This window comes from Cuculus canorus, chromosome 2, assembly GCF_017976375.1.
Source record: "Cuculus canorus isolate bCucCan1 chromosome 2, bCucCan1.pri, whole genome shotgun sequence".
Classification (NCBI taxonomy): Eukaryota; Metazoa; Chordata; class Aves; order Cuculiformes; family Cuculidae; genus Cuculus; species Cuculus canorus.
In genome coordinates, this window is record NC_071402.1 from 143,886,681 (window position 1) to 143,912,594 (window position 25,914).

Genomic DNA, 25,914 nt, shown 5'->3' on the forward strand with positions numbered 1-25,914 from the left:
TTTTTAAGAAGTGATATTTAAAACTCCATCCCAGTTACACAGATTAGTTCCTCTCCCTTGGTATCCTAGTTTTCTTAAATATCATGCTGTTTTATGGCCTCTAAAGCAACAGTCTTCCTCATTGCTTTCCTAGGTAGATTTGTTACTGGGTTTTGTTAGAGTAACAGTTAAGAATTATGCATTTCGATCAGTAGCAAAAATGGGGAAAGAAGATTATGATTTGCTGTGCTTGTCTCATTTATTATGTTTCAAACATACCTATTGACTCCCAAATGTGGAAAACCCGAAAACAGTGCTTTTTTATTCAGGCTTATAATTATAAATAATGCATATCTGTGCATAAACTCTTCAGTACAAATTAGGTAATGCACTTTACCTGTTTTCTTCTGCTGTGTTTATTTCATGTAATTATGTCCTTCTGGATGATGATGTGTTTGTGGCAGGTGTCCCCCTTGAGTAACATCAGTGGGAGCTTGGATCTTGTCCAGTTAAATAGTTTGAGCTCACTCAGACACCTGCACCTGACAGGTTAACAGACGTAATTTTCAAAGCCTCTCATTTCTTTGCAGGAATATTATTTCTACTTGATGTAATGTGAGAAATAGTATGATTCTCTTCAAATTCAACTAGTATAAAATTCACCTCTTTTATTGGCAAAACGCTGTCTATACCAATGACTGTAGTCTCTCTATAGGCCTATTGAGAGTGTTTACTTAGCTAGGGAAATAAAATGAGACACTTAGGCAACCACGCAATTATAAGATAAGTTTTTGGTTTCTGAGCATACCTTTAGCTTTTGTGGAGAGGCATATTTTCCTCTAGTAAGGAAATTCCAAGAAAGACCATTTGAATTTTAATTATATATTTAAGAATTGTTTCATGGGAATGATTGTCTTGTTACCTACTGTGCTTTTAGATACTTGAAAACCATAGTGCACAATAACTTCTATTAAGCTGAGCTAAACATCCAGCCTGAAACTAAGTCTGTGAATCCATTGTATTAAAGCCACAACACTATATATTAATTCTTAGGTGGATCCTTGCTGGCTGCCTCCCACCTCTGCCTGGAGCCCTGAGCAAGCATTTGTTTTTTGGGGGGTGTTGACTTGTTTTTTTTCAGTGTTATTAGCATCTCTTTTTCAGAAAATTCCCAGTTGAAGATTAAGTAAGCATAAAATTAAAATCCTTAGACTTGCTGCATTGGTATAGCATGTCCTGAACTGAAAGAGTAGTTAGTCAAAGTCTCGTAATTTCACAAGTTATCCTGTAAAAGGTTATTGTGCAATTGCTGCTCCTAATAGTAAATATTTTCAAGTTAGCTTTCTCACTTGTGATGAGTTAACTAGAAATTTCATGGACATTGCTGTACTTTTAGAAGAGAAGCAAAGTTCTCCTCAGCTGGCAAATATTAATAGCACTTAAGCAGTGATCTTTTATTGAAGTGGAGTTTGTTTCTTGTCAGATATGGTTATTAAGTAACTGGAGGACAAAGAAGCAATGTTATGTTAACCTACAAAATAAACCTACAGAATAGAACTGAATGAGGCAAAACTCTGCATGCCTTTTGAGGGTAGTCAAATTTGATGTATCTTGAATTACGAATTTTAAGATAATGTGACTTGCAGTTAATATTTTTAAGACGCATTTAAGAAGAGATTTGCCCAGTGTCTTTTTTGTTCTTACCTTTTCAGAAATGTGGTTAGGCATTGATTCTGCCACGGCCTTTTTGTTAAGGATGGAAGTGTGATAGTTATGTCTGTGACTAACCTGATTGCAGTGGTATTTTCTAACAAGGAAACTCCTTTTTTAATCTTTCTACACCACCAGTACTAGTAGAGTTGCTGATTGTGAAGAGTGCATGCTCAGTTTAAATGAAGGAAACTTTACGAACATTTGTCACTGTATAGCACTACCTGTCTTCAGAAAAAGCTGCAAATTCATCTTCCCTATTTCAAACTGAATAATGGAAACTTGGCTGCAAGTTAAATTGTAGGTAATAATTGCATTCACAGAATCTTCTGCCTAAAGTTCATTGTCCCAAATAAACTATCCTCAAAACGTTAAAAGAAAATTGAGAGTTCTAAACAACGTGGCCTAGTTCCTATGTAATTTTTGTTTAGAGGATTTTGTCAGGGAGATTAAGTTGTCATACCTTGCTTAATTGTTTTGAGTTTGTGAGTGGGAGTACTAATTCAGTGCTGTAGATACATAGAAAACGGAGGAGCAGTCTCAGAGCTGTGTTGAAGCCACTGTTTTCGGTTTGTTTATTTTTCCTCCTTTGTAAGCAGAAATTGTTTTGCACAACCCCTGACTTTGTTCCAATTTTTGTCAGTGGTGACCAGTTCATGGTGTATCAGTCTTTCATATTATTACTGTGCTGTTAGTAGTTTTTAAACACTGGAATACGCAGTTTTTGTAGAGTGTCTGCGCTGAAGCAATTTCCATCTTACCTCGCTGAAGTGTATGTTGTTAAATGTCAGCGTTTCTTCCAATATATCTGTTTTATGTTCTTGGGGAAGCTCCTTGAAGGAGAAGTAAATATTGTGACACCTCTCCACCCAGTGCTAAGGGATTTGATTATCCAGTCTTAGTAACCCTTAAGTCTAATTTTGAGAAAGCATTTGAGTGGGTGGCCAGTGGTAATAATTTAAAAATACTCCAGATGACTTGATGCCTAGTGAAATGTTTTGTTACCAAAAACTGCTTGTTATCAGGTGCTTGGCCATAAAGCTAGATTCTTCTTATGGCCCAGTTTAAAAACTTCAATATACCTCGTTTGGCATAAGCTGAAATCCTGTTCACGCCTTTCTTGCTGTAGCTGTGTAGTGGAATTTTTACATCTTGAGGAGATACTAGACCACTCAGAGGCACAAAACAGTAGCATACACTCTTGTAAGGATTCATAGAATCATAGAATGGTTTGTGTTGGAAGGGACTTTGAAGATCATCCAGTTCCAGCCCTGCTGCCACGGGCAGGGAACACCTTCCACTAGACCCAGTTGCTCAAAGCCCCATCCAGCCTGGTCTTGAACACCTCCAAGGATGGGGTATCCACGACTTCTCTGGACAACCTGTTTCAGTGCTTCACCACCCTCAAAATAAAAAATTTCTTCCTGGTATGTAATCTAATCTAATCAGTTTAACACTTCTGATTTTGTGTGTCATGAGAATTAAAAAGCTGCTTGCTCTGTGAAGCTTTTACTGGACGACAGAAGAATCTCTGTTGTGCGCTTTTATGCTATATTAGAGAACTTTTCTGTGCAACCGTCCGGAATGAAAGCATAGTTTGGCTTCTTTCTTGACTACCTGTGGTTTCTTTTTAGAAGACTGTCCCACTCCACTTAAGACAAATGTGATAATGTTATTAAGTGTTGCAAGATTAAAAAGACTTTAAAATTTACTATCATCAGCGATGCTGTAGAAACAAGTTTGGTTTTTCTTTAACACATTGAGATCTTCTGGGATTATGAGCTAGAGGGTTAGGATATGAGACTGTGTTGCTAAAGTTCATGGTACTTTTTTATATTTTCAGTAGGTAAAATTGCTTTAACTGCTTTTCTGAGTTGATTTCAAAGTATGTGCCTTAAAAGTATAAAGGAGTGTTGAGGATGCTGCTAGCATTTTTATTTTATTAGGTGACCTGAACCCAAAGAGGAAATAGGAAATGTAAGTCTGAAGAATTTGTTCCTGTTAAGAACAGGTAGTTCTTAACTTCAAGTAGTTTCAACTTGTAGATTTCAATTTGTTTAGAACTATCTACTTTATTACCCATGAGTCTTTCTAACGAGTTATGAATGGAAGAGTTTAGAAGCTGTTTGGATGTTGCCTTAATTTAGGAGAAATGGGCAAATCCTTTCAAACAGTATTGCTTACTGTTCTTCAGAAATAAAGAACAAATTTTTACATGTGATGGTAGATTTTTTCCTTTTTTTTTTTGCTTATTTTTGTTTTTAATGGTTGAAATATCAAGAAAACTGTCAATATACTGATTTTCTTTGAAGAAGAAAATTGGTAGGGATTTGTCTAGAGTGCAGTGGAAATGCATGTTTCATCCGTTGCGCTTTTTTGAAGGATATAGCTTGGAACATTTGAGTGCTGGGTCTTACAGAAGCTTAAGGATCTAGTGGATCTTGTTCAGTGAATCTGATAATTTTCTGTGTTGTTTATAAGTCCAAAAGTGATTTTTCACTGCTGCTGGGAGGTGTGCTGAGAGGAGGATAAACCCCCCAAAATTATTTAGTTCTTTTGCTGCACCTTTAACAAGGAAAGGAGCAAAGTAGAAGGGGATGAGTGGACGGGAATAAGTTTGTATCTGTTCTACCAGTGAGGACAACCCAAGCTGTTGCATCAATTTATACTGAAGTACAGTGGTAGGAAAACAATCTGCCTGTTAGCTGTTGGAGTAGTATATCACCAAATTGTTACATGAGAACCCAGAAGTCTGAATTTAATTTGAACAGTTTTATCATTGCCTGTTGGTTTCCTTTTTGATGGGCAGATAATTGCTTTTCTTTCTGGACCAGTTTATACTGTTTGCCCTAAAATTAAACTTAAGTTTCTGAAATAAATTGAACAGATTTAATTAGAAATAAAAATGTAAGAAGACAGCAAAATAGGAAACTACTGTTATGTTATGCAATGTGTAGGATAAAATTTGAAGCTAATCTTTTTCATTTTAATTATTAATATCTTCATGTTATTTGAGTATTTCACTAGTAAAACAATGCAAGTCCTTGATTTTCATTGGTTTACTGCCCTGGGCTTTTCCTTTTCCAGGTGTTGTTTTTTCTATGATTTTATCAGAAAAATTCTATATGAAGAAAATTGTATGTTTGTAGTGTAATTTTCATCTGCTATCGGTCATTTGTGCCCTTCCATGTGTATATGGCTCTTGGTTTGTTTATACTAACATTTTGGACTATTTTTCATGAAATTTTGTGTGAATCATAACTTGGAGAAAAAGGTGAAAACTTCTTTATTTTGGAATGATTATCCTTTGAATCAGACATTACAAAACAGCCCAGCCTTTGCTGTTCTGGATGGGAGATACAGTAGGAGAGGAGGATAGGGGAGGAAGTGAGGCTTTTTTTGCTCATAGAGCTACTTGTCGATGAGTATAAAGCATTTATTAGGGGGGGGGCGTAATAAGTATGTAATGGACAGTTGGACAGTACAGTGATCAGCCTGGATTTTCTTTCTCTTGGCAGAGCAATGCATTCAAATTAATATGGTGTGAATTACCAGAAAATGTTACTGCACAGTTGGTGTATTCTCTGAGGCCATTGCTCTACTAGAAAAATTGTGGGGTTTCATGCTTTTCGTTGCCTGTGGAAGGCAGCCACATTTTATTTCAATACAGCAGGCCACATGAAAATGCAGTACAGAAAAAATGTATTTTGTCTTATTACTTTTATATGTGGCAAGTAAAAATGGCCATATTACTGCTGAGATATTGGGTATTATATTCCTATTGTGTTACTTTTTTTCCTCCTGTATGCAGAACTGCAGAGAGTGTTTTGCACAAAAACTTGCTTGCACTGAAATAACCAAGTTGTCAGTTGAAATGCGCTTCAGCTATTTTAATTTAGGCTCACCCTAGATATTTTTCACTGTTTAAACCAGTTTTAATCAGTTATCCCCTTAAATATTGCTATGATAAACTATCTTGCTGCTAAGTTTTTACTGTTAACAGTTAGTGTCTGTCAGTTGGCCAATATTTGTTCTGTTAAGGAAGTTCGAGTTCTAATATTGTCTCTCACTTAATGAATCTGATTACACAGGAAGTAAAAGGTGGAACATGGAGTCATAGAATAGTCTGTATTGAGTTGAAATGAATAGAACGAACTGGCTTTTCTGCTGTCCAGGGTTTCTTTGCATATAACTGGTTTCTGAGGGCAGAAAAGAAGGTTCTCCTAGAGCCCTTCCTGAATTCCTGTTCCCTCTGGAGGGAGGGAAGGGGCGGCCTGCTTTTGAGTTCCAGTTACACCACTTATTGCTGTGGAACATTTTTGTGCTTCGTGTCCAGCTGGTGAGCATTTGTAAACCTTCCTTTGTATTATCTGCACTGGCACTTTTTATTATGGACAAAAGGAGAGTTAGGATATTAACAGAGTATTTGTTAGACTGGAAAGGAAACATAAAAGCTCTGTGTTGGACTGTAACACTTGTATAGTGTAAGACTATACTGCACTACTGCAACTATGGTATTTTTACTATTTGTGCCTGGCTAAAATCGTGGGTGTGAGTGGATGTGTGTGAACTTGTTTACTGTCCAACTTCTCAGTGCACATTTGTTTGTTTTTTACTGTTTGCTGGATTGTATTTATCTTTTGAAAGTAGCTAATATTTCTCAGTGTTTGGATTTGTGCATTTCAGTTGGAGCTTTTATGTTTATGGTACAGCATAATTTTATCAGCTAAAAAGTTTTGATTGCACAAAGGCACTTGAATGCCAGAGAAAGGTGTGAAATGCATGGTGATGTATTTGCCTCTTCTAATCAAGCAGCAGGAAAATGTATTTTAGTTGGTTATAAATAGATGCCGTAGTTGTGAGTATAGGTGTATAAGTTTTGGAAAGGAAAGAGTTTCAGCTTGTTCTTGAAAGATGGCAAGGGTGAAATGAGAGAAATCACTTGGTTTGTTAGAGCAATTTGATCCTTAGCTAACGTAGAATTTAAACTTCTCTTAATTCCTCGGGGTTGAAGTGGTGGTAATGGATATATTAATTAAATGTGATAATTACTGGAGAAAGTTGACTGTGTTTCAAAACGGAATATTCTGGTTTACCCTATGTTATGTTTTTTCTGAGTCCAGCATAGCGTGGGACCCTTGTTGCAGTTTAAACTGTCTTAAAATCAGCACTTTGAGTCTGGAAACTACTTAAGAAACGCTGCTAAAGTGAGTCTTGGCATAGCATAATCTCAAATCTGTAGTAGTCACTAAATTGCTGCCTGTTTTTTTTTTTTTTGTTTTTTTGTTTTTGTAATTGGTTCCCAGAACCATGCTTTTTGTTCTTTCTGGTTTTCATGCATTGAAGAGGAGGATGTCATTTTCATTTGAATGATTTGAAGATAGTTGTGATAATTTAACCTTGACTTGACCCATCCTATGACCTGTTTATCAGCGGACATAGATAGTGAAGGCTTGCTCACACAGTTGCACTGTTACTTACAACTGTAGTGCTGATGCTCTTGGCCATCTCCCAGTTAGGCATTGTTCTTCCCAGATTTAACAGCTTCCAAAATAATGATTAAGCGAAGGAAAGTCACAGTGGTGGTGCAGTAAATGTTTCCTATGAGGAGTTCTGTAACTGAATTGGAAGAGTTGTAACACAATATAATTTCTATATGGTTTATCAAAGGTGTGTATTTTAAATTGCTAAATATTAAGGTATGCTAATAAGCATTTTAAAAACAGAAGTCTTTTGATCCCTCTTGAAGAGACAGTAGTCAGGAAGGTCTATCCCTAGGAGGGAAGGGACTATCATGAGGGACAGTAACATGCTGTCGACCCCATCAGGCCTGTTTCTGAGATATGAACTAATCTTACTGATCCTGTTCTCATGATCTACTTACCAGGCATGCAGCTGGGAGGTGCAGGAACTGATTGTAAGTCACAGCCACCTCGAAATAGCTCGGTTAGGCTTTGCTAATGGTGAAAGCTAGCATACAAGTAAGGCAAACACCTTTTTAGGGTAGACCTCCACTTGCAGATTGCTCTCTGCATACCATTTTTAACTTGGCCTTTTAAGGATCTTGAGTGACTTTCCTTGGCAACCTGAGCTGATAATGCTTGCTCACCCAGGTTGTCAAAATTCCTAGGTGACTGCTGTGCAGGAATGTACCTTTTTATACTGACAGTAACATTTTAATATGTGGTTAATATGGTTTTGGTGTTTACATAGGAACCTTAAGCCCTTAACTTCTATGAAGTGCGTAAAACTTCTGTTCCTCAGAGCATCATCTGCTTTGGTCTTGGAAGTTTCCGAAGAGCAAACGTCAGTTTGGCAGCCCTTTCATATGCTCATTCCCTGGAAGACTGGGTATTGGTCCAAATGTAAAACAGTATTATCCATAAAATAAGATGGAGGTATGAGGGTGAGCCTGCACCTCTAATTACAGCATGTAATCATCCTAGACACCGTCCGGTATATGTTGATGGTTGGCCCTTGTGAAAGTCCACATAGCTTGTCCTGGCAACCTAAGCCAAATGGTATTGCTGGAGCAGCCATGATCAGTTTTTATGACACTGAGGCCAGCTCAGGTAGGACAGGATGCTTGATACAGGGCAAGACCGTGGATGTGCAGCCTGGAAGTTCTAGGAAGACTGCAGCTTAGTGTGGAGAGGCCCAGGGGCTCCTTACAGAGAAACTGCTGCGTAGTAGGGGTTGCTGTTATCGGGCTGGCTGTAGGTGGGTGTGACTGCTGCAGCACTCTGATACTCGCTTGGAGGTGCTTTGTGACTCAGTACTGGGGCTGGGAACAGTGTGAAATGGTGAGGGGGATGCTGCTGAGCTGTTAGACCACGTGGGGGCTGAAAGTCTGCTCGTAGAGTTGGAGGGATTTGTTTATGGGTTGGATATAATTGGTTTTAAAGGATTCTGTTGATTTAATATGTGTTGTGTTGGATCTTAGCCATGTTTGGAAAATGCATGTTAGATTAGATTCATTGTGCTGGTGTATTTAGACCACTAGTTTAAAAATCGCCAACTGCATCTTGAGTACGCTGAACAAAGGTGTAGAGTTATTTGGTCTGTGGTAAGGGATTACAGTAAATTAACTACAGTGGTGTTTTCTGAAGTTTTCAAGTGACTTAATATCAAACTGTTCTAACAAGCCATCTGGTATATTTTCATCTTTTTTTTTTTTTCCTTTATCATGAGAGTTGATTTTTACTTCATAGTAGAAATGAGCTAATATGTCTGCTTTAAGGAACCTATAGAAATACATGAAGAAATTTAATGACTTCATCTCAGTACAGTTTGGGAAGGGTATAGTAAATAAATAAAGACTGTTAAAGGAATGATTAATACAAAAATATTAAACAGCCATTTCATTCCACAATCAGTGTCTAAAAAAAATTAAGACTGTTGGTGTGGTGGATTAGGGGGTACAGTCTTGTAATTATAATACATTTGCGTATATTTAGGGGAATTAAATACGTCTGGGTTTATAAATGTATAAAGAAAAGCCTAATTTCTGGAATTTTCTGATGTATGTAACGTGAAGTCCTGTCATTCACTAGAAACTCTGTTTTTCATTGTTGCTCATGTACATCACAAGCCTGTGCTGTTGTGTGTATTGCTTTGACAAGTTTAGGCTACCCCCATGGTAAGTCATCCCACCTGCCTCTGAACATGCGAGATACTTTTGGTGTAGGGCTAATCGTCTTGCCTTTGGAGAGCTGTATTTGAAGACAAGATTTTCCTTTTTTTTTTTTTTTTTTTTAACCCCTCCAAATCTTTAGAGGGAATGAGGTCTGGTTTTGTCCAAAATAGTGTAGGGAAAGGTTCAAAGTTCAGAGCTAGTGATGGTTCAGGTAGCAGTAACTCATGCATGTGCAGATCAGTCTTAAACCTTCATAGGGTACTGAACGAATTAGTCATGGTGTACCTCCTTGCTTTTGTGGACTGCTTTTCTAACCTGCTTGTGAGGCAGGGAGGAAGAAGTTTGAAACAGTAATTTTGTCATTGCTTGTGTAGTCAGAAGGCTCTGAAGACAGAATTAACATTATAATTTCCTCTTCTGCAGCATAATGTATCATTTAGTCATCTTCTGAGTGCATTGCTCTCGGAAGGCTTAAAGAAAATACTAGTTGTTTTAATGGCTCCATTCACTCTCACCTATCTTTGTAGTTCTCTGTAGCTCCCTATAAGATAGTCTGTGCCAGTTGCAAAGCACTTTGACTTCCTATTTAGATTGCTATATGGTATGTGAAGCTAGTGATACCTAATGTAGTATCCCTGCATATTTAGAAACGTCTTAGTAAGCAGAGGAAAAATAAAGGCAGAGTGAGTGCCGCATTTGGAATATCTAGGTTTTTCCTCGCAATGTGTAAGAAAAATATATTTCTTAGTTTTGTGTGACTTATATAAGCATTTAAAACTTAGGAAGAGGAAATTGGATCAAGAAGAATGGAAGAGTTTTTACTTGATTAGAAATATTCAAAGAATGTGAGGCCTTAAGAGCAGGGCATTTAAAATAAGTTTGTGAAGGGTTTAATGTATGGCCCTGTTTAATTGTAATTGGAACTGTTCAGGTGCAATTGGTGATGTGAGCTTAGGCACAAATTTAAATGTAAAAGTTAAAAGTTACCTCCGTTCTCATTTCCCAGCTGTTGTTTTGTGTTGAAGTGTTTTCAGGGTGGGAAGAAATTTGGCTTACCTTGAGAAGCAGTTGTTAGGGAGGCCAGAAGTAGGTTGTGGTTTGGGCAGTGCTCTATTTGTTATTCTAGATGTTGATACTTATATTGCAGAGGCTGAGGTGTAGGGATGTTGATCTATATGCATAAATAGAAATAAGTTACCTAGAAGCAGTTACAGGTAGTCTCAAAAGGTTTAAGGAAACAGCATTGCTCCAGTGAACTTAAAACCTAATTTTGTGTATCTATGTGCGTAGGCTGTTGGTAAACACATTTAAACTTTCTGACTTGAGAAAATGTCTCTTAATTTATGACTTGACATGTTGGGACTCCTCCAACCATCAAAAGATATAAAGGCTACTTGTTTGTTTGTAGTAGAATAAAGTTTAAGTGTAAGACTAGTGAAGGGACATACTCCTTTATTGGTTACCATAAAAAGGAAAAGTGAGCTTTATGCTGTGTGAAAAAGGAATATGTGTATGCTTTCCTGAAATACTTCTGCATCTGAACTATGCTGTGGTCCAGGCTGTGGACAACTTGCCTTCTCCGTTCTCCATTCCACCTCCTTAGAATACAGATGGTTGATTTCTTTGAGAACATACATGGTGAACAGTCTTTCTTTTTTCCTTTAGGGACCAGTTACTCTCCACAAGAAAATTCACATAACCACAGTGCTCTTCATAGTTCAAATTCACATTCTTCTAATCCCAGCAATAATCCAAGCAAAACTTCTGATGCAGTGAGTATTTACGATTGGTATTCATCCCTGTGTGACCCCATTCATACATGCTGTATAGTTGTCCTTTCATCTCAAACAGGCGGCATGTACATTATCTGCTTCATTGAGTTTTCCAGCATCAGTCTTTATTTTATAAACACTCTGTAAACCCAAGCTGCAGTTGTTGTATGTTGTGAAATTGTTCTAGTTGATAATCGTTAGAGCTTTGAGGTACCTATTTTGAATTTTAAAATACTAGGTTATGTAAATGAAAATGTTATCAATATTGATATTACATTGTCCCACTAAACATACTGTTAGATTTTGTTTCAGGGTTGGTGCAAATAAAGCGGGGGAAACTTGCTGAGCGCAAGCAGGAGCATAGTGGTCACTTCTTTAAGCTATCAGAATGAAAGAGGCGTTTAGAAGTGATGGTGTAAATGGAAGGCAGTGATATGGGTGCATATAAGGAACACCATGTAGTTTTAAAAGTGGCGGAAGCTTTTAAATTTTGTGTATTAAAGCTCTTGAGTCATCCTTTGTCCAATAATTTTATTTTAAAGGCTTATGATTCTGCGGATGATTGGTCTGAACACATCAGCTCCTCGGGAAAAAAGTACTACTACAACTGCCGAACAGAAGTTTCACAATGGGAAAAACCAAAAGAGTGGCTGGAAAGGTATATGTGTGTGTCTGTGCTGATTGTATAAAGAACAAATATTCTTAAGCTCATTTAAGAGTAGTTGAGCTTATCTAATAGATTACTGCTATAAAAGATTGTGGTCTAGGTCTACCTTGTTTTTACCCTTATCATGACCTCGGGCAGCTGTTTTACCCTTGATGATCCAAAGCAGAGTGTTAGGGGGATGTATGATTGGTTTGGTTTTTTTCTGTTTGTTTGGTAGGGTGTTTCTGGTTGGTTTGGTTTCGGGCTTTTCTTTCAATATTAGTGAACTGGTATACTGGGGGCTTCGACAAGCACTGCTGTAAGGAAGCAGTGGCTGGAGTTTGCCTACCCCTTCTGTAGCAGCAAGCTCCTGAGACAGTTTAAATACATGTGACCACACCTGTGGAAAGTGTTTTATTACTAGATGATGTCAGTCCTTGCTTAACTTGTGTTTTCTTTTCTTCAGAGAGCAGAGACAAAAAGAAGCAAGCAAAATGTCAGTTAACAGTTTCCCAAAAGATAGGGATTACAGAAGAGAGGTGATGCAGGCGACAGCTGCCAGTGGGTTTGCAAGTGGAAGTATGTGTGTTTTTTTAATAGTAATATAGTCTTGCCTTGTTTGCATTACTGTTATCTTTTCCAAACTCAAGGAAGGAAATTGATTTTTTTACTTTTTAGCTGTTTTTCTCACCTTTTTATATAAGAAGGCCAAAGTGGATAGCACAAACAGCTTTCCCAAATGTTTCTTAAAATAACTTTGTGCCTTACTAGTCCCACGCGTGCTTAATGATTTTCATGATACTCCTTCTCTTTGCAGCTTTTACTGCCTAATTTAATTATCTTAATAGGTAGTTATTGAGACAACTTGCACAGTTTATGGTATAGTTGGCCTGTTGTGATCATTGAGACCTGTCAGTATCATATTCTGTACTTAAAAATAGAGATGCAGAAGTTGCTTATAAAACCTTGATTTCACATCTGAAAATAATAAGCTAATTGAGTGGGATACAATAGTGGGGTTTTCAGAGGCTTGTATTGAAAGCATATATTTGCTGTGCTAATATTCTTAGCAAAGCCTTTCCCAGCTTATGAATTTCTGTTACTTAATTTTTTTTTTCCTGGTATCTAACTTTAATCTTTTTCAAATTTTTCTGGGAGATGATTGTAATGTGACATTATTGAAGCATGCTGATGTAGTTTGAGTGCATTTGTAGCATAGTTCTCAGGGTGGTTTAAAAGTAGAAGCAGCCCCACCACCACCCCCCTGCTTGGGACTTGACAAGGCAGAGATGTATAAAGGGCTGGTTTTTAACGTATGCTGAAACATACCGCATATGCTAAAGCGTACTGAATGCTACAAAAGGATAGCAGAAACGCATATTGCAGTAACTGTTCGTTTTATGACAGGTGATACTCTAGGAAGCAGTAACAAGAATAACTCTATTTGCTTGGTATTTTCCCTGTGTAGTGTATTTTAAAGTGTATAATTGTGTGACAAAAGCATATTAGTCACTCATTTAATACGTAGTCTTCTTGAATTAATTCAATTGAAAGTAATTTCTTTATAGTAGTAGTCTAGTGACTTGAAGTTGAATTTTTTGAAGACTGGAGTTTGAAACTATTACATTATACTCAGTATTCAGGATTTTCAGTGAACAAAAAAATGGCATGAATTCTCTCTTCACACTAGATATAAGATGGAAATAATAGATTTTGATTTAGATTTTTTTAGGAGACTTCAAAAGTTAACTTGACTGTAATACTTGCTATAAAGCAACCTTTCATCAAAACACAGTGCTTAACCGGAACTGTAAATCAAGCAAAGGTCAGAGAAATTAAACTTCGGTTTTTTGATGCTGATGTGCTTGAGGCTTTTTTTAATTGTAAAGTTCAGTCAACTCTAGTTGTTGATATGCAGCTGTATTAATCAAAGTCATTGCAGTTCTAGACAAGTTTCTAATTTAATCTTCTTTTCTTATTGCAACAATACTTGGGAATCGTCAAAAAAGTGGAAGACAAGCATTCCAGTGACGCCAGTAGTATGCTCCCACAGAATATTTTATCTCAAACAAGCAGGCATAATGACAGAGACTACAGACTGCCAAGAGCAGAGACTCACAGTAGTTCTACTCCAGTACAGCATCCCATCAAACCAGTGGTTCATCCAACTGCTACCCCAAGCACTGTTCCTCCTAGTCCATTTACTCTACAATCTGATCACCAGCCAAAGAAATCCTTTGATGCTAATGGAGCATCTACTTTATCGAAACTGCCTACATCCACATCTTCCATCCCTGCACAGAAAACGGAGAGAAAAGGTATGCCTAATGAAATTCCTTCTGGTATTTAAGGTAGCGCATTTAATTTGTGTTGCTTGTTCCAAGTATGCTAGTTCTAGAATTTAAAGATATTTTTCCTGTTGACTGTGTGTGCTTTGATGTGTTCGTTTCCTCTTAAACCATGTTTGCTATATCTTGCACAACTTGAAAGTGACACTGCAATATTTGCTGTTAACTGGCTTAATCTTAATTTCAAATGATGATTTGACAGATATATTTTAGTAGGACATATTTTAATTTTTGTCCTCCCTTATGTTATTTTGGCTCTTTGCCATTATCTGAGTTCTTAACATAGATGTGGTTATACCATTTGAAAGTCATTTTGGACTTTTGTATTTTATGAGCTGCTCTTATTGTTTCAAATGCCAGTGTCAACTTTTCAATAAACAGAAGTGCAGTTTTTACAGAAAGCAACACAGTTTTCTACATGTCTGTAACAGCTATTGTGTTTTGATCCATGTCTTCTGCTATACTGAATCTTCAGTTCTAAAGCTGCTGAAAGTTTGTATTTCTGTATAATATGTACCAGAAACATTTAGAATCGTCAAGCGAAGATCAGAACTTTACTGTGTGTTGTCTGTGGCCCTTGAAAAGTCAGTGTTTTAATTGGATTTGCTTCACTATTGGGAAAGAAGAGCTTAAGAAGATTCTGAGAGTGGAGATGTATGTTGTTAGTAATCGTGGGATACTTTAGTATTGTTGAGTTCTTAGAGAGTAACATTGAATGAGAAAATTGTATTTTGAGGGCTTGGGGAGGAGGAGGTAATTTTTGATAGGCATGCCTGGTTTTAATTTAAAATATTACTTCATTAGTGTAGCAGTGAATACTTTTTTGAAAGGTGCCGTGTTACCCTGTTGATATTTGCAAGTCTGTCTAGTTGCAGAATAATAGTACAGAGCTAAACAGAAGAGACCAGAAATACTCAGATCTGACATTGGTGTTATACTCTGCATGTGCTTTCCTGCCCTCCAGTTCTCTTTATTAAAGAATTCCAGGTTTTACGTACAGATAAGTGCGATTAACCATCCAAAATATCCAAAGAAGACCATAAATTGAAAAGTACCGCAGTGTAAGAAAATTGTGCATGTGAAGAACTCAGATATATTTTTCTTGAGACCTCATGCTGGTTTTACATGCCCTGGTATATAAGTATTGTCTATAAACTACAAAGGATCAGAAGATTTTCATCAAGCCTTTTTATATTCAATACAATAAAGCAAGAAGCAAGGTGTACTGTTTTATGCGTGATTCTTATACTGATGACCAGTTACCTGCTTCTGTTCAACATCTATGTTTTGACTGCAGTTTGCGCTTTCAAACATGACAGTACAAAACATCCATGTCAAGTGTTGTCTCCTTTAGTGTGTACCTTCTCTATTTTCATTGCTATCTTTAAAATACCCTTAAAGAAAACGCTTGTTATTACTCAGTCCTGGCATGTGCTTGTTTTCTGTTTGGTGTGTGATCAGACTTCAAAATGGATATTCTTTCCTTGCTTTGCTGCATGTTATTAGTTGCTTCCAGTGAAGTTGAGCAACTGAACCTTACTGCAATTGAAGGAATTTCCCATTGTGTCAGCTGCAAATGTTGGCAGGGAGTTATAGTATTTCTTACATATGACATTCATTTGAGAACATACAATTGGGTCTGAATAGTGAAAATAATCACAGGGCGATCTTGACACTGTAAATCTTACTTTAGAAGCTGTGTTACCAGGGATGGTACCATATTAAATAATCACTTAATGTCTGTATTCCTATGTGGTTTTTTTAAGTTTTTATATGGGCTAAATGGATAGAGTCTCAATAGTACTCATACCTTGTTGGTGTGTTTCATGGCACTTCATTGTGAGCAAATATAATACTGAGCTTCAGAGAAGGTAGATTACAGAGACTTTTTTCTTTTTAAAGAAATTTGGCCTGTAGTATTTTACGTATTTACGTTTAAAAGAAGGGAGGAAGCAGTGCTGTACATCAGGCTGGTTTTGGATAGTTTGCTTCTGTTACTTATTCTTCCAGAGGTGACTGTGAAACTGTAGTACTACAGGTATGTGATTTTTTTTAAGGTCTTGTTTGTAACTTGTTTGTAGAAAATTAAAAAAAAAAATAAAAATCATCCTGAGACACTCAGTTCAAACAGTTTTCTAAAAGTGCCTTTGTAGCATCAGAAAATAGTCTGAGAGGTTTATTTTTACACTAGTAAAGAAAACAACCTTTGATCTTTTTCTGTTCACTAGCAGTGCAACCGCTCTCTGAATTAGAAAGAGGTAAAGCTGTAATTTTTGCTTATAAGAATAGCGTGATCCAAATGTCTGATTAGTATGTGCAGTAGTCCTTACCTAAATGAGTTGTTGCCTCTTGCCCATGTGTTGCTGGCAGTGTTACGCCAATATATATATGTTCCACTGCTTTAATAGTTATATTCTTGCTGTGTAATGCAGTAATGGTATGAACAACAGAACAACCGCAAAAACCATCAACACCACTTTTTTCAGCTCAATCTCTTTTGCTGCAGGGGTATGTTGTAGTCCCACAAGGAGATTGAATAAAATCCCTGGCTGAACTATAGCTCAGCTGTTAGCGGTAGTCTTCTGCCCTCAATGGCTGGCAGTAGTGGAGAGTTCCCGGGGAACTATTTGGCCTCTACTCTTTGGTTTGAATGTTCCAGTCAGAATCTGCTGCTTCTCTTTGTGCTCACTGTGAGTGCTTTATGCAGGTAAAGTGTGGGGTTGCTTGTCCTACTTTTTGGCTGCTTTATCTGTAGGGCACATCCTATTTTCCTCTTTCTAATTCTGTTACTGAATGAAATGTTGTATTGTCTGTATCTTAACAGTGTGTCTGTAGGATACTTCTTCTCACACCTTTCTTCTGAGTCCCATCAGGCAGCACTTCTGTTTCTAGTGCAGCATCACTTACATTTTTCTGAGAGCACTTAGCAAGCTGGGCAGTGCTGTGCTGAGTGGGTTGTGACCCTGGTCAGTTACTGACAGCTGAGTTGCTTCCTCTGCTTTTTCTCAGTCCTGTGGTTTTCTTACTTGCAACACTTGCTAATCTTTAGGAGGCAGTTATTAACATCGCCTCTGGTATCATTGGAGCTTCTTTGGCTGAGTTTTGCAGTTTTAAGTATATTACTCAATTGATTTTTTTTTTTTTCTCAGTACTTTATATTTGTTTGCCGAGCATTGCTGTTACATTTATTTTGGCAGCAGAGATAAATTATGAGAACTTAGTTTTAAGGTTGGAGTAACCCAAATGAGAAAATATAGATGCTTTTTTTTTTGGTATAGTAGAGAATTTGTGTTATTTGACAACCTAGTTACTGTTGTGGCCACAATTACATTTGGCCAAATGTGTTTACAAAATGCATTGCTTTTAAATATACGTATACTTTGAGGTGGCTTAAGGTCCTTAGTAGATCAGGACAGAACTGTGTAAAAAAGTGAAGTATGAGCGTCACAGCTCAGAGAACTCGATTGGTGGACTATACATTAAGGTACTTTAGCACAAGTGAATGTATTGTAATTCTTCAGCAGCAGTAATTCAAGCAGTCCATACATGTTGTGTATGGAGTACTGCTATGCTAGTTGTCAGAAGGAGCACTATGAAGGAAATTATTGCACAAAAAATGCATTTCCTCCTCATTTTTCCCCTCTCACTTCTCTGTCACACTAACATCTCCGTAGCTCGGCACATCATGGACAAGGAGGGAGCAAGCAAGTACTAGGAATAGGTATTTAAAGGATTCCAGCAGGTAGAATGGGGTCATGGAGGCACAACACAGATATGGGAGTGTTGGTGTCTTTGTTGAAACGGGGTAGCAGTCAGAAGACTTCATTTTTCACCCTGCTGCATTAAACCTGATCTGAATAAGTTTATTTTAACTGTAATATATGATTGCCTTTCAGAATGAGGTACTGTGAATCCACGAGTAGATCAGCTGTTTGCTTAAAAGCAAAGATTTGTATCATGTGGGGCAGAGATGGATAACAGCAAGATTCAGCAGCATCTTAATATACTGTCTCAAACTCTGAGAAGTGAACTATTTGCCTACTTGTATCTAGGTTGTAATTGAGGAACATTGTGGCACAACTGCTGAAAATTATCTGTGGTGAATTTTCTGAAAGGTGTACTTGACCTTGTTATTAAAGGGAATATGCAGTGTAACGGTTCCATTCTGGCTTGACATGATAATTCTGGGGCAAGCAGTAGCCTGCTGTTACTTCACTTCAGATACCTTTTTGAAACCCGCAACAAAAATGTACCTTTATCACACAGGTCATAGAGAATATTGCCTCATATCTTGGACTGCTCTGCTTTTTGTCCAAAAGATGTGATTGCTGGTCACACTCCAGCACAGTAGGTTAGGAATAGAAAGCTCTTTCCTAATCATTACAGTTTTCAAAAATTATTTTTAGTATAAAAACTTTTTTTTTCTCCTCCATTTTAATGTAAAACAAATTAATATTTCTTCACATTAAGTTAATCTCCACCTAGTTTTTTTAGTTTGCCATCTAGTTACTTTGGTTTATGTTTTTTGATAGTTTTATTTCTTGCTCACTTGCTTAGTTCTGTGTTATAGATCTATATGTAGACTGCATCTAATTAACTTGTGCATATGATTGTCAGAAGGCAGCTGGTGCTTTCAGATTGCCATAGCAAAATGAAATATTTTTTATTAGAAGTTTTCTTAAAAGCTCCTGAAGTTGAAACTTTTGCTGTGCTTGGCTTATCATGGAAAAAAATGCTGAAAAGCCATATAATTAAAATCATAAAAGGTAATTAAAAAGTGATTAATTTTATTTTTTTATTTATTCAAGGGAAGAGCTAGAACAAATTTGAATTAACAAAGATTTTAACAGTTAAAAAAATTGCAGAGGGTATGGTCTGCTTTTGGTTTTAATTTATTTTTTTATTTTTCCTTGGTACTGTCATGGTAACAGCTGAAATTTTTCTGTGAGGTTCGTTACTTGCACAGCATTTGTGTGGAAATCGGTGTTGACAATGAAGTGGCTGCGGAGTTGCCCTACCAATAGTAGGCAACTTCATTCATAGTCTGAAACTTTTGCAGGCCTTGCAGCCTGGTTCATTTTTCCTTTAAGACTTTTTTTTTTGCATAAGGGACAGATGGAATTTGCGTTTTCTATCTGCAGAGTTTCAGTTGTGAGTTCAAGATTAGTATAATTAATGTTAACTGTTCAAATTATGTTTATTAATGACTACTGTGTAATTAAACCCCTTATTTTGCAATAATACTGTAATTAGCTTGTTAATAAACATGAACTTATGTTGGCATAGGTATAGAGATTGATGTTTCAGAGTTGTAAAACTAAAGGATGCTGATTTGTAAAGAACTTTTATCAGCACACTGTTGGTTTTGATCGTTACATGACTGTTGAGGCTTCAAATGCATTTAAGAATTAAAAGACTGTAGTTCTAAGCATTTCTTAAATCCTATGAAATGTTTTAGAAATGAGGAAATAGCATTTGAACTTGGAAAAATAAACTGGCAAAATATACAATGGAACAGTCTCAAAGCAGATCAGAAAAGGGGGGAATTAGGGAGGAAAAGGAGGGAATGAGAAGTTTCTGGTTCTGTTTGTGGAAAAAGCAGGGGAAGTGCACACACCTTGGTGAGTGATTGATGAGGAGTTTTTGTGAAACAAACCTTTCATCTTGAGGAGTTCTGACTAGTTGTGTTAACTTTACAAGGTGAAACTTGCAAATTCTATGTAGCATTATTAATTTATCCAGTTTTATACTTTGTAATTATAGCGTACAAAAATTGATGTGTAACTATTTCATAGAATCACAGAATCATAGAATGGTTTGGGCTAGAAGGGACCTTGAATATTGTTTAGTTCCAAACCCCTTGCCACGGGCAGTGGCACCTTCCACTAAACCAGGTTGCTCAAAGCCTTATCCAGCCTGGCCTTGAACACCTCCACATGTTCCAGAGGCTTTCTTTTATTGGCAGTATTTCTTGAGTTTATTTCTGTGAAATAAGCATGTATTCTGGAAGCCATGGAGTAAGATAGTTTGGTTTAAATTAAAGTAATGAAAGTTGTGATTATACAGAGCTAATTTTTAGTCTGTATGTTTTCATCACAAAGGCGTTTCACTTTGTAGAGAAGAAAATAGCTATTCAGACTACTTAATATAAACAAGAAATACTTGTATTTCCACAACTATTTTTGCAACTGTTGTTTTGGCAGAAACAGGTTTATGCCCTTTATTTTACTATGTTTAACTTAACATTACTTAATTTGTGAAGTGCGGTGATATTTTGACCATCCATTTTACTCTGCATTCTCTGTGATGTTCAGTAACAGTTACAATGTGATGTACATGGAGATAGTTATGATCAGAGAGATGTCTTTTTGTAACTCTTGAACTGTTTGGTTTGTAATATTAATGATCTCAGAAGGTTGGAATATTGGTTTGACATAATTTTTTCATGTCACTTTCTGTAGGTGTTCAATCTGGGTGATTGTACAAAAAATATCCTTCATGAATATGTTTTAACACATACATTAAACACCTGCAGTAATACAGCTACAGAATAGTGTTTTCATATTGCCTAAAAGAATGATGGGATTGTGTTGTTTTGATGTAGTTTAGTTTGCATTTTTATAGCAGAGAAGGTCACCCAAATTTTACAGACCTTATGGAATTCAATGGGTTTGTGGCATATTTTGAGTCCTTTTGTTCAAGAAATCAGTAAATACCCAGAACTGCTCTTCAGGTTTGTCTTTACTGCATTGTTAGCTTGAGTTTGCCTTTGATTGGGTTTGTTTAGTGGTCAAAACTGCAGCATGGGTGAAAAATACATCCAGCTGTTTGGTATGGTGGTGTGGTTGAAGCTCAGGTATCGCTTATGTGAATTAATATAGTGAGCTGCTTCTTTACTTGGAACAGCTCAATTCAGCTGTGACAGCGAGACTAACTACATTAAATATGTTTTGAAACTAGGGCTAGTAGTTGCTTAGTATTGTTTTCGTTTTGTTTGGTTTTTTTTAATGAGGATGTTTTGTTGGTTTTTTTTGCTTTATTGGGGTTTTTTTGTAAGGTTCTTAAAACAGTAGGGTAGGAGACTTGTACGTATAAGTACTAATATGTCCCTCTGTGCTTAATTCCCTTACTTTTGTCTGCCAGTCTATCTCATCTTTTTGTGGACTGTGACAGATCCAAGTTCAGCTTAGCTTTACGTGTTGTTTAGTGTGACAAGATGCTTGTTTGCTTCATGTGTCTTGACTTGCTGTTGCCTTAAGTTTACTCTAAACACCATAATGTAAGACTTTAATATGTGATATTTCTATAACAGAGACTTTTACTACTAACTTAGGGTTTTAAGGGGGACTAATATCTAGTCAGCTATCCTAGTCACACATTACTGGAAAACATATACAAATTTTGTGGCTGCTTTTTTTCCTCTTTTTGTGATTTTTGTAAACACTTCTTTCCCTTTGTAAGTTCTTCCCATGAAAGCTCCTGGCCAAGTGACCAGGCCATTTTACATATAGAATGGAAAGCCACCCCATTGTCCTTGGGATTTTGTGACTAGATAAGGCCATCTCTTTTTTAGAAGTTTGCCTGAAACATCCAGATATGTCGGTGTGCCCTGGCTGTTGCATCCTTGCAATCTGTTAAATACAGATTCTTCATGTTTTTTTTCTGGTTTAGATTTCTCAGCTACTTGGGTCGAAATATTTTTTTTGGGCTTTTAGCATTTGTGACCTCCTAGGAATTATTTCTGCTGTAACTGCATGGAAACAGAAGTCCACTTTCTTTACACAGAGATTTCTAATTTCGTTTGCTTTACATATTGATGCTCACTTAAGTGATTGTTTTATTTTTCTAGTGTTTTTCTATAATTTAGCCTCTAAAATTGCAATTAAGGCTATCAGAAAACAAAAGCTTTTAGGAATTTTCTAATATTTTTTTCTTACACAGTAAAACAAACCCTTTTCATATTTTTTCTTTACTAAAAGCCTCTTCATAGCTTGACCATCTCTTCAAAGGAAAAAAACCCCAAACACACCTCTAAAGTAAAAGAGTTTCCCAGCTGGTTATTTTAGCTTTCATTTGGATTTTTGTCCGAGATGTGGAGTATCCAGGTTGCCATTCTCTGCCCAGTTGGAGGTGGATTTAAAATCCATGTCTTCAATATTATGGGTGAGCATCCTGGGTGAGATTTTGGATCCATATCTGTATTTCCACTCTTCATCCAACCTCTTTGGTTCTGCAGAGGCATTAGTCTTGGCAGAATTTAGGTCAGGGGTCTCTGAAGAGTTTAATGGGGATGAGAAAAGAGGAAGTTAAAATTGAAATGCAGGCTCCTTAGAGGAAGAATACTTAAATGACTGATGGTATGCCTGTAGGAAGTGGAAATACTTTCAGAGCAGGAATTTCTTACAGTGCTGGAACAGAGGAGAAACTTTCATGTTAACTGGAAACCAAAATTAATCACATAACTCACATTATTTAGAACAAATTTCCATACAGTATAGTTGAACTTAAGCATTTTCTGTGGGTAACAAGTATTGGTACTTGCTAAAAGGAGACTAGTAAAACAAAGTATATAGGTCTTGATGCATCAGGAGGAGCTGAAAGATTTGAAATTAGTTATGGGCAGATAAATTTTCAGATGTTTTTCTGTGTCAACAGCTCTTGTTTTAAATTTCTAGTATGGCTCATTATCCTGTCTCTGAATCCTGAGCAATGTAGCTGAATTGCGTATGATAGACTTGGTCTTCATTTTGTAGCTTCTTTTAGTCTGGTCTCTGAATAAACGAAGTGGGGCTTATACCTTCCCCTCAGATTTTGACACATTAGCCTGCTTGTAAACTCCATAGATTATAAGGTTTTTGTTCCTAGTATGTTTTCCAAAGAAAGATTGGCATCATCAACACAGAATATGAGTATGTGCACAGTAAATGAAAAAATAACTAAGAAATTTTTGGCCCCTGTTTGCCCTAAAAATCACGGGGGGGGGGAAAAATCCTGTTTGTAGTACTGGTAGCTTTCAATCCAGTATCTTGAAGTGTAAAATTTTCGTGTGTGTTCCTAATAAATACTAGAGTCAGTAACATAAATTACACTAGATGTCAAATATCTTTAATTTTTGTTAATTTTTTTCTTATAATGATAGTTAAGCATTTGATCTTCTGAAGTTAATATGAATATTGAACTAGTGAGAAGCTGTCACTTTGTATTGAGGAAAATGAAAATTGCTGTCTGTCTTCTGTTCAGAGTCTGCGTCTGTGGACAAGTCTGTATCCCATACTTGCACAACTCCTTCTACATCTTCTGCTTCTGGACTGAATCCAACTTCTGCGCCTGCTGCATCTGCTCCTACAGTTCCTGTCTCACCTGTCCCGCAGTCACCAATTCCTCCATTACTTCAGGACCCAAATCTCCTTCGACAGCTGCTGCCTGCTCTGCAAGCCACCTTGCAGCTTAATAATTCTAGCGTAGATATATCCAAAATCAATGAAGGTAAGGAATCTTCAGAGTTGAGGTAATCTCTTATTTGCAGGCATTAGTATGTTATTTACAGGCATTAGTATGTTATTGGATACTAAGCTATAGTAACAGCAAGCCTTACTTTTCTTTCAAAGTGAATGAATAAAACTGTTTGTGGGGGTTTTTTTCTGTTAAACTTTTTTAAATAAATGAAGTAACTTTTAAGGTTAGTAAGCTGATAAATATTGATCCATGTGAGGAGTCTGAGACTGGGGACCTAATTGCTGCATCAGTGATAATCTGTTGCATGAAATTTAGAACTTTTTATTCTTTTGTGCCGTGTTCTTTGTTTTCTATAGTTTGTGCTGCTATTCTAATAGTATCTGCCTGCAAATACTGAAACTTCTAGGGATGCTTAGGCTGTAACATTTTTTCTGACAGCATGTTTGCCTCCGAGTAAATATAGTATATCAGTAATTTTGCTAGCAAGTTACATTATGTGCATGTAGTTGATGTATCTCTTAAATTTTTGTCATGTTAGTTTATTAGAAGACAGTTTAGAAGTAGCTATAGTGCCATTTGCTGCAAGAACAGGTAGACTTGGTGCATTTTGAATGTAATTTTATATAATACGATGTCTGCGCGTGGCAGGTTACTGATGAACGAAGTTGTGTGGGATTTTTTATTTGTTTCTTTGAATTTCTTATGCACTGATCGCTGATGTAAATAGGAAGAAAAACATTTCCATGTAGTGCCCAGAGTTAATTGACTTTTAAAAGGTGCAAATCATGGAAGTAAAATATTACTATTGTATACATTATGATAATTTATTAGGAGGAGCTGTCAATTGTCTTCCTTTTAATCAGCTAATATTATAGTTTCATTCAGTACTAATCGTTGAGGAGGTTATTGTTTTTTCCTGTGCAGGGAGAAGCTTTTTAGAACTCCAGTGCGCTAGGTTGAACTAAAAATGTAGGAGTATCATGGTGATTTGTATTAAAAAATGAGAAGTCTGATCAAGACTTCAGTTGTATTTTATTAGAAAGCTGTCAATTTGAGTTCCTAGTCATTTTCTTTTGCTGTATCTGAGCAGCAGCTGTGTCTGTCCTGGAACAAGAGCCTTTAGCATTGTTCTGCTGGCACAAGTACCTTGCTGGCAGATCCTCATGGGCAGAGTGACTTCAGCTTGTGCAGCAGGACTGCCTTTAGTGTGCACATGAGGCAGAGTTATTCTATGTTTGTGCTCGTGAGTCAGGTTTTTCAGACTTGTGCATGGGTAGTGTATATTCAGAAAGTATCCCACAGAGGCTGCAGACCTGTTTGGAAAGATTAGTTGAGAGGCCGGGTCTCATCAGCTCATGCTGTGAGATGCTCTTCCTATGTAATGGAGTTTTAAAACAGTTGGTTGAAAATGATTAATTTCTACAGGAGGAGTTGGGGATGGGACAGCTAAACCCAGAACAAATACTTTGTTTTTTTTTTTAAAGAAGAAACACTGAATTTTTAACTTTTCTTTTTCCTTGAACAGGAAGTATTCCCACCCTGCCCCATCTCTTCTAGGGAGTTGAAATGATCCAGCTTTTTTACATTTTTCTTTTATTTAAAAAAAAAAAAGTGTGGTTTAAATCCCCCCGCCCCCCAATTCTGCTTAGTACTATAACAAATTGAGCAAATTTTGTCTTTGTCTTTACAAGAACTGTTATTTAATATGCAAGGTCAAGCTGAAAGGTTGAAGTTATTTTCTAAAGTAATTTTTTAGCGTATGTCTCAGGCAAAGCTACTAAATAAAGGACTTGGTTAGACAGGCCTTTGTGAATCAAATTCAAGTCATGGAAAAATAGTTGACGTTGTTCTCTGATCTGTTGTGTATATAGGAGCAAAATCAGAAAGAAAATTATGGCTTAAATGTATTTAGCAACTTTGAACAGTTTAAAGTGATGTCCTGGAATTGCCAGTAAATCAAAATGTTTGTTTTCAGTTCTAACAGCAGCTGTGACACAAGCCTCTCTGCAGTCTATACTCCATAAAATTCTTACTGCTGGACCATCTGCTTTCAATATCACTTCCCTGATTTCTCAAGCTGCACAACTGTCTACGCAAGGTATTCAAGTGTCTTCACTTACGTAAATCTGTTACATTGCATTTTATAAAGGCTGATTCAATTGAAATTGTAGAAGCTGTGTCTTGTCATACCTCTGGCCATCTGGTGTGAAGATGTTGAATGACTTCTTTTTCCAAAGACAGGATAAGAAATTGTTAGCTTTGGAAGCAGGAAGCTGACATGCAACTTAGTAAATGTGCTTCTGTGTCTTGCCTTTTGGGATTTTCTTTGTACGTTAACTAATGCTACATGAGTACCATCAAACATGT

General features: G+C 36.8%; 1 protein-coding gene across 3 annotated transcripts in view; it reads left to right on the forward strand.

The window, feature by feature from the left end:
• The window catches only part of WAC (WW domain containing adaptor with coiled-coil), a 58,089-nt gene that overhangs the window by 14,250 nt on the left and 17,925 nt on the right, over positions 1-25,914 (forward strand). For all 3 annotated transcript variants that reach the window (XM_054057788.1, XM_054057787.1, XM_054057789.1), the window contains exons 4-9: positions 10,991-11,097; positions 11,640-11,755; positions 12,210-12,322; positions 13,753-14,061; positions 23,332-23,577; positions 25,523-25,645. In XM_054057788.1, the coding sequence (XP_053913763.1) occupies positions 10,991-11,097; positions 11,640-11,755; positions 12,210-12,322; positions 13,753-14,061; positions 23,332-23,577; positions 25,523-25,645 (1,014 nt within the window). The remainder of the gene's footprint in view (positions 1-10,990; positions 11,098-11,639; positions 11,756-12,209; positions 12,323-13,752; positions 14,062-23,331; positions 23,578-25,522; positions 25,646-25,914) is intronic.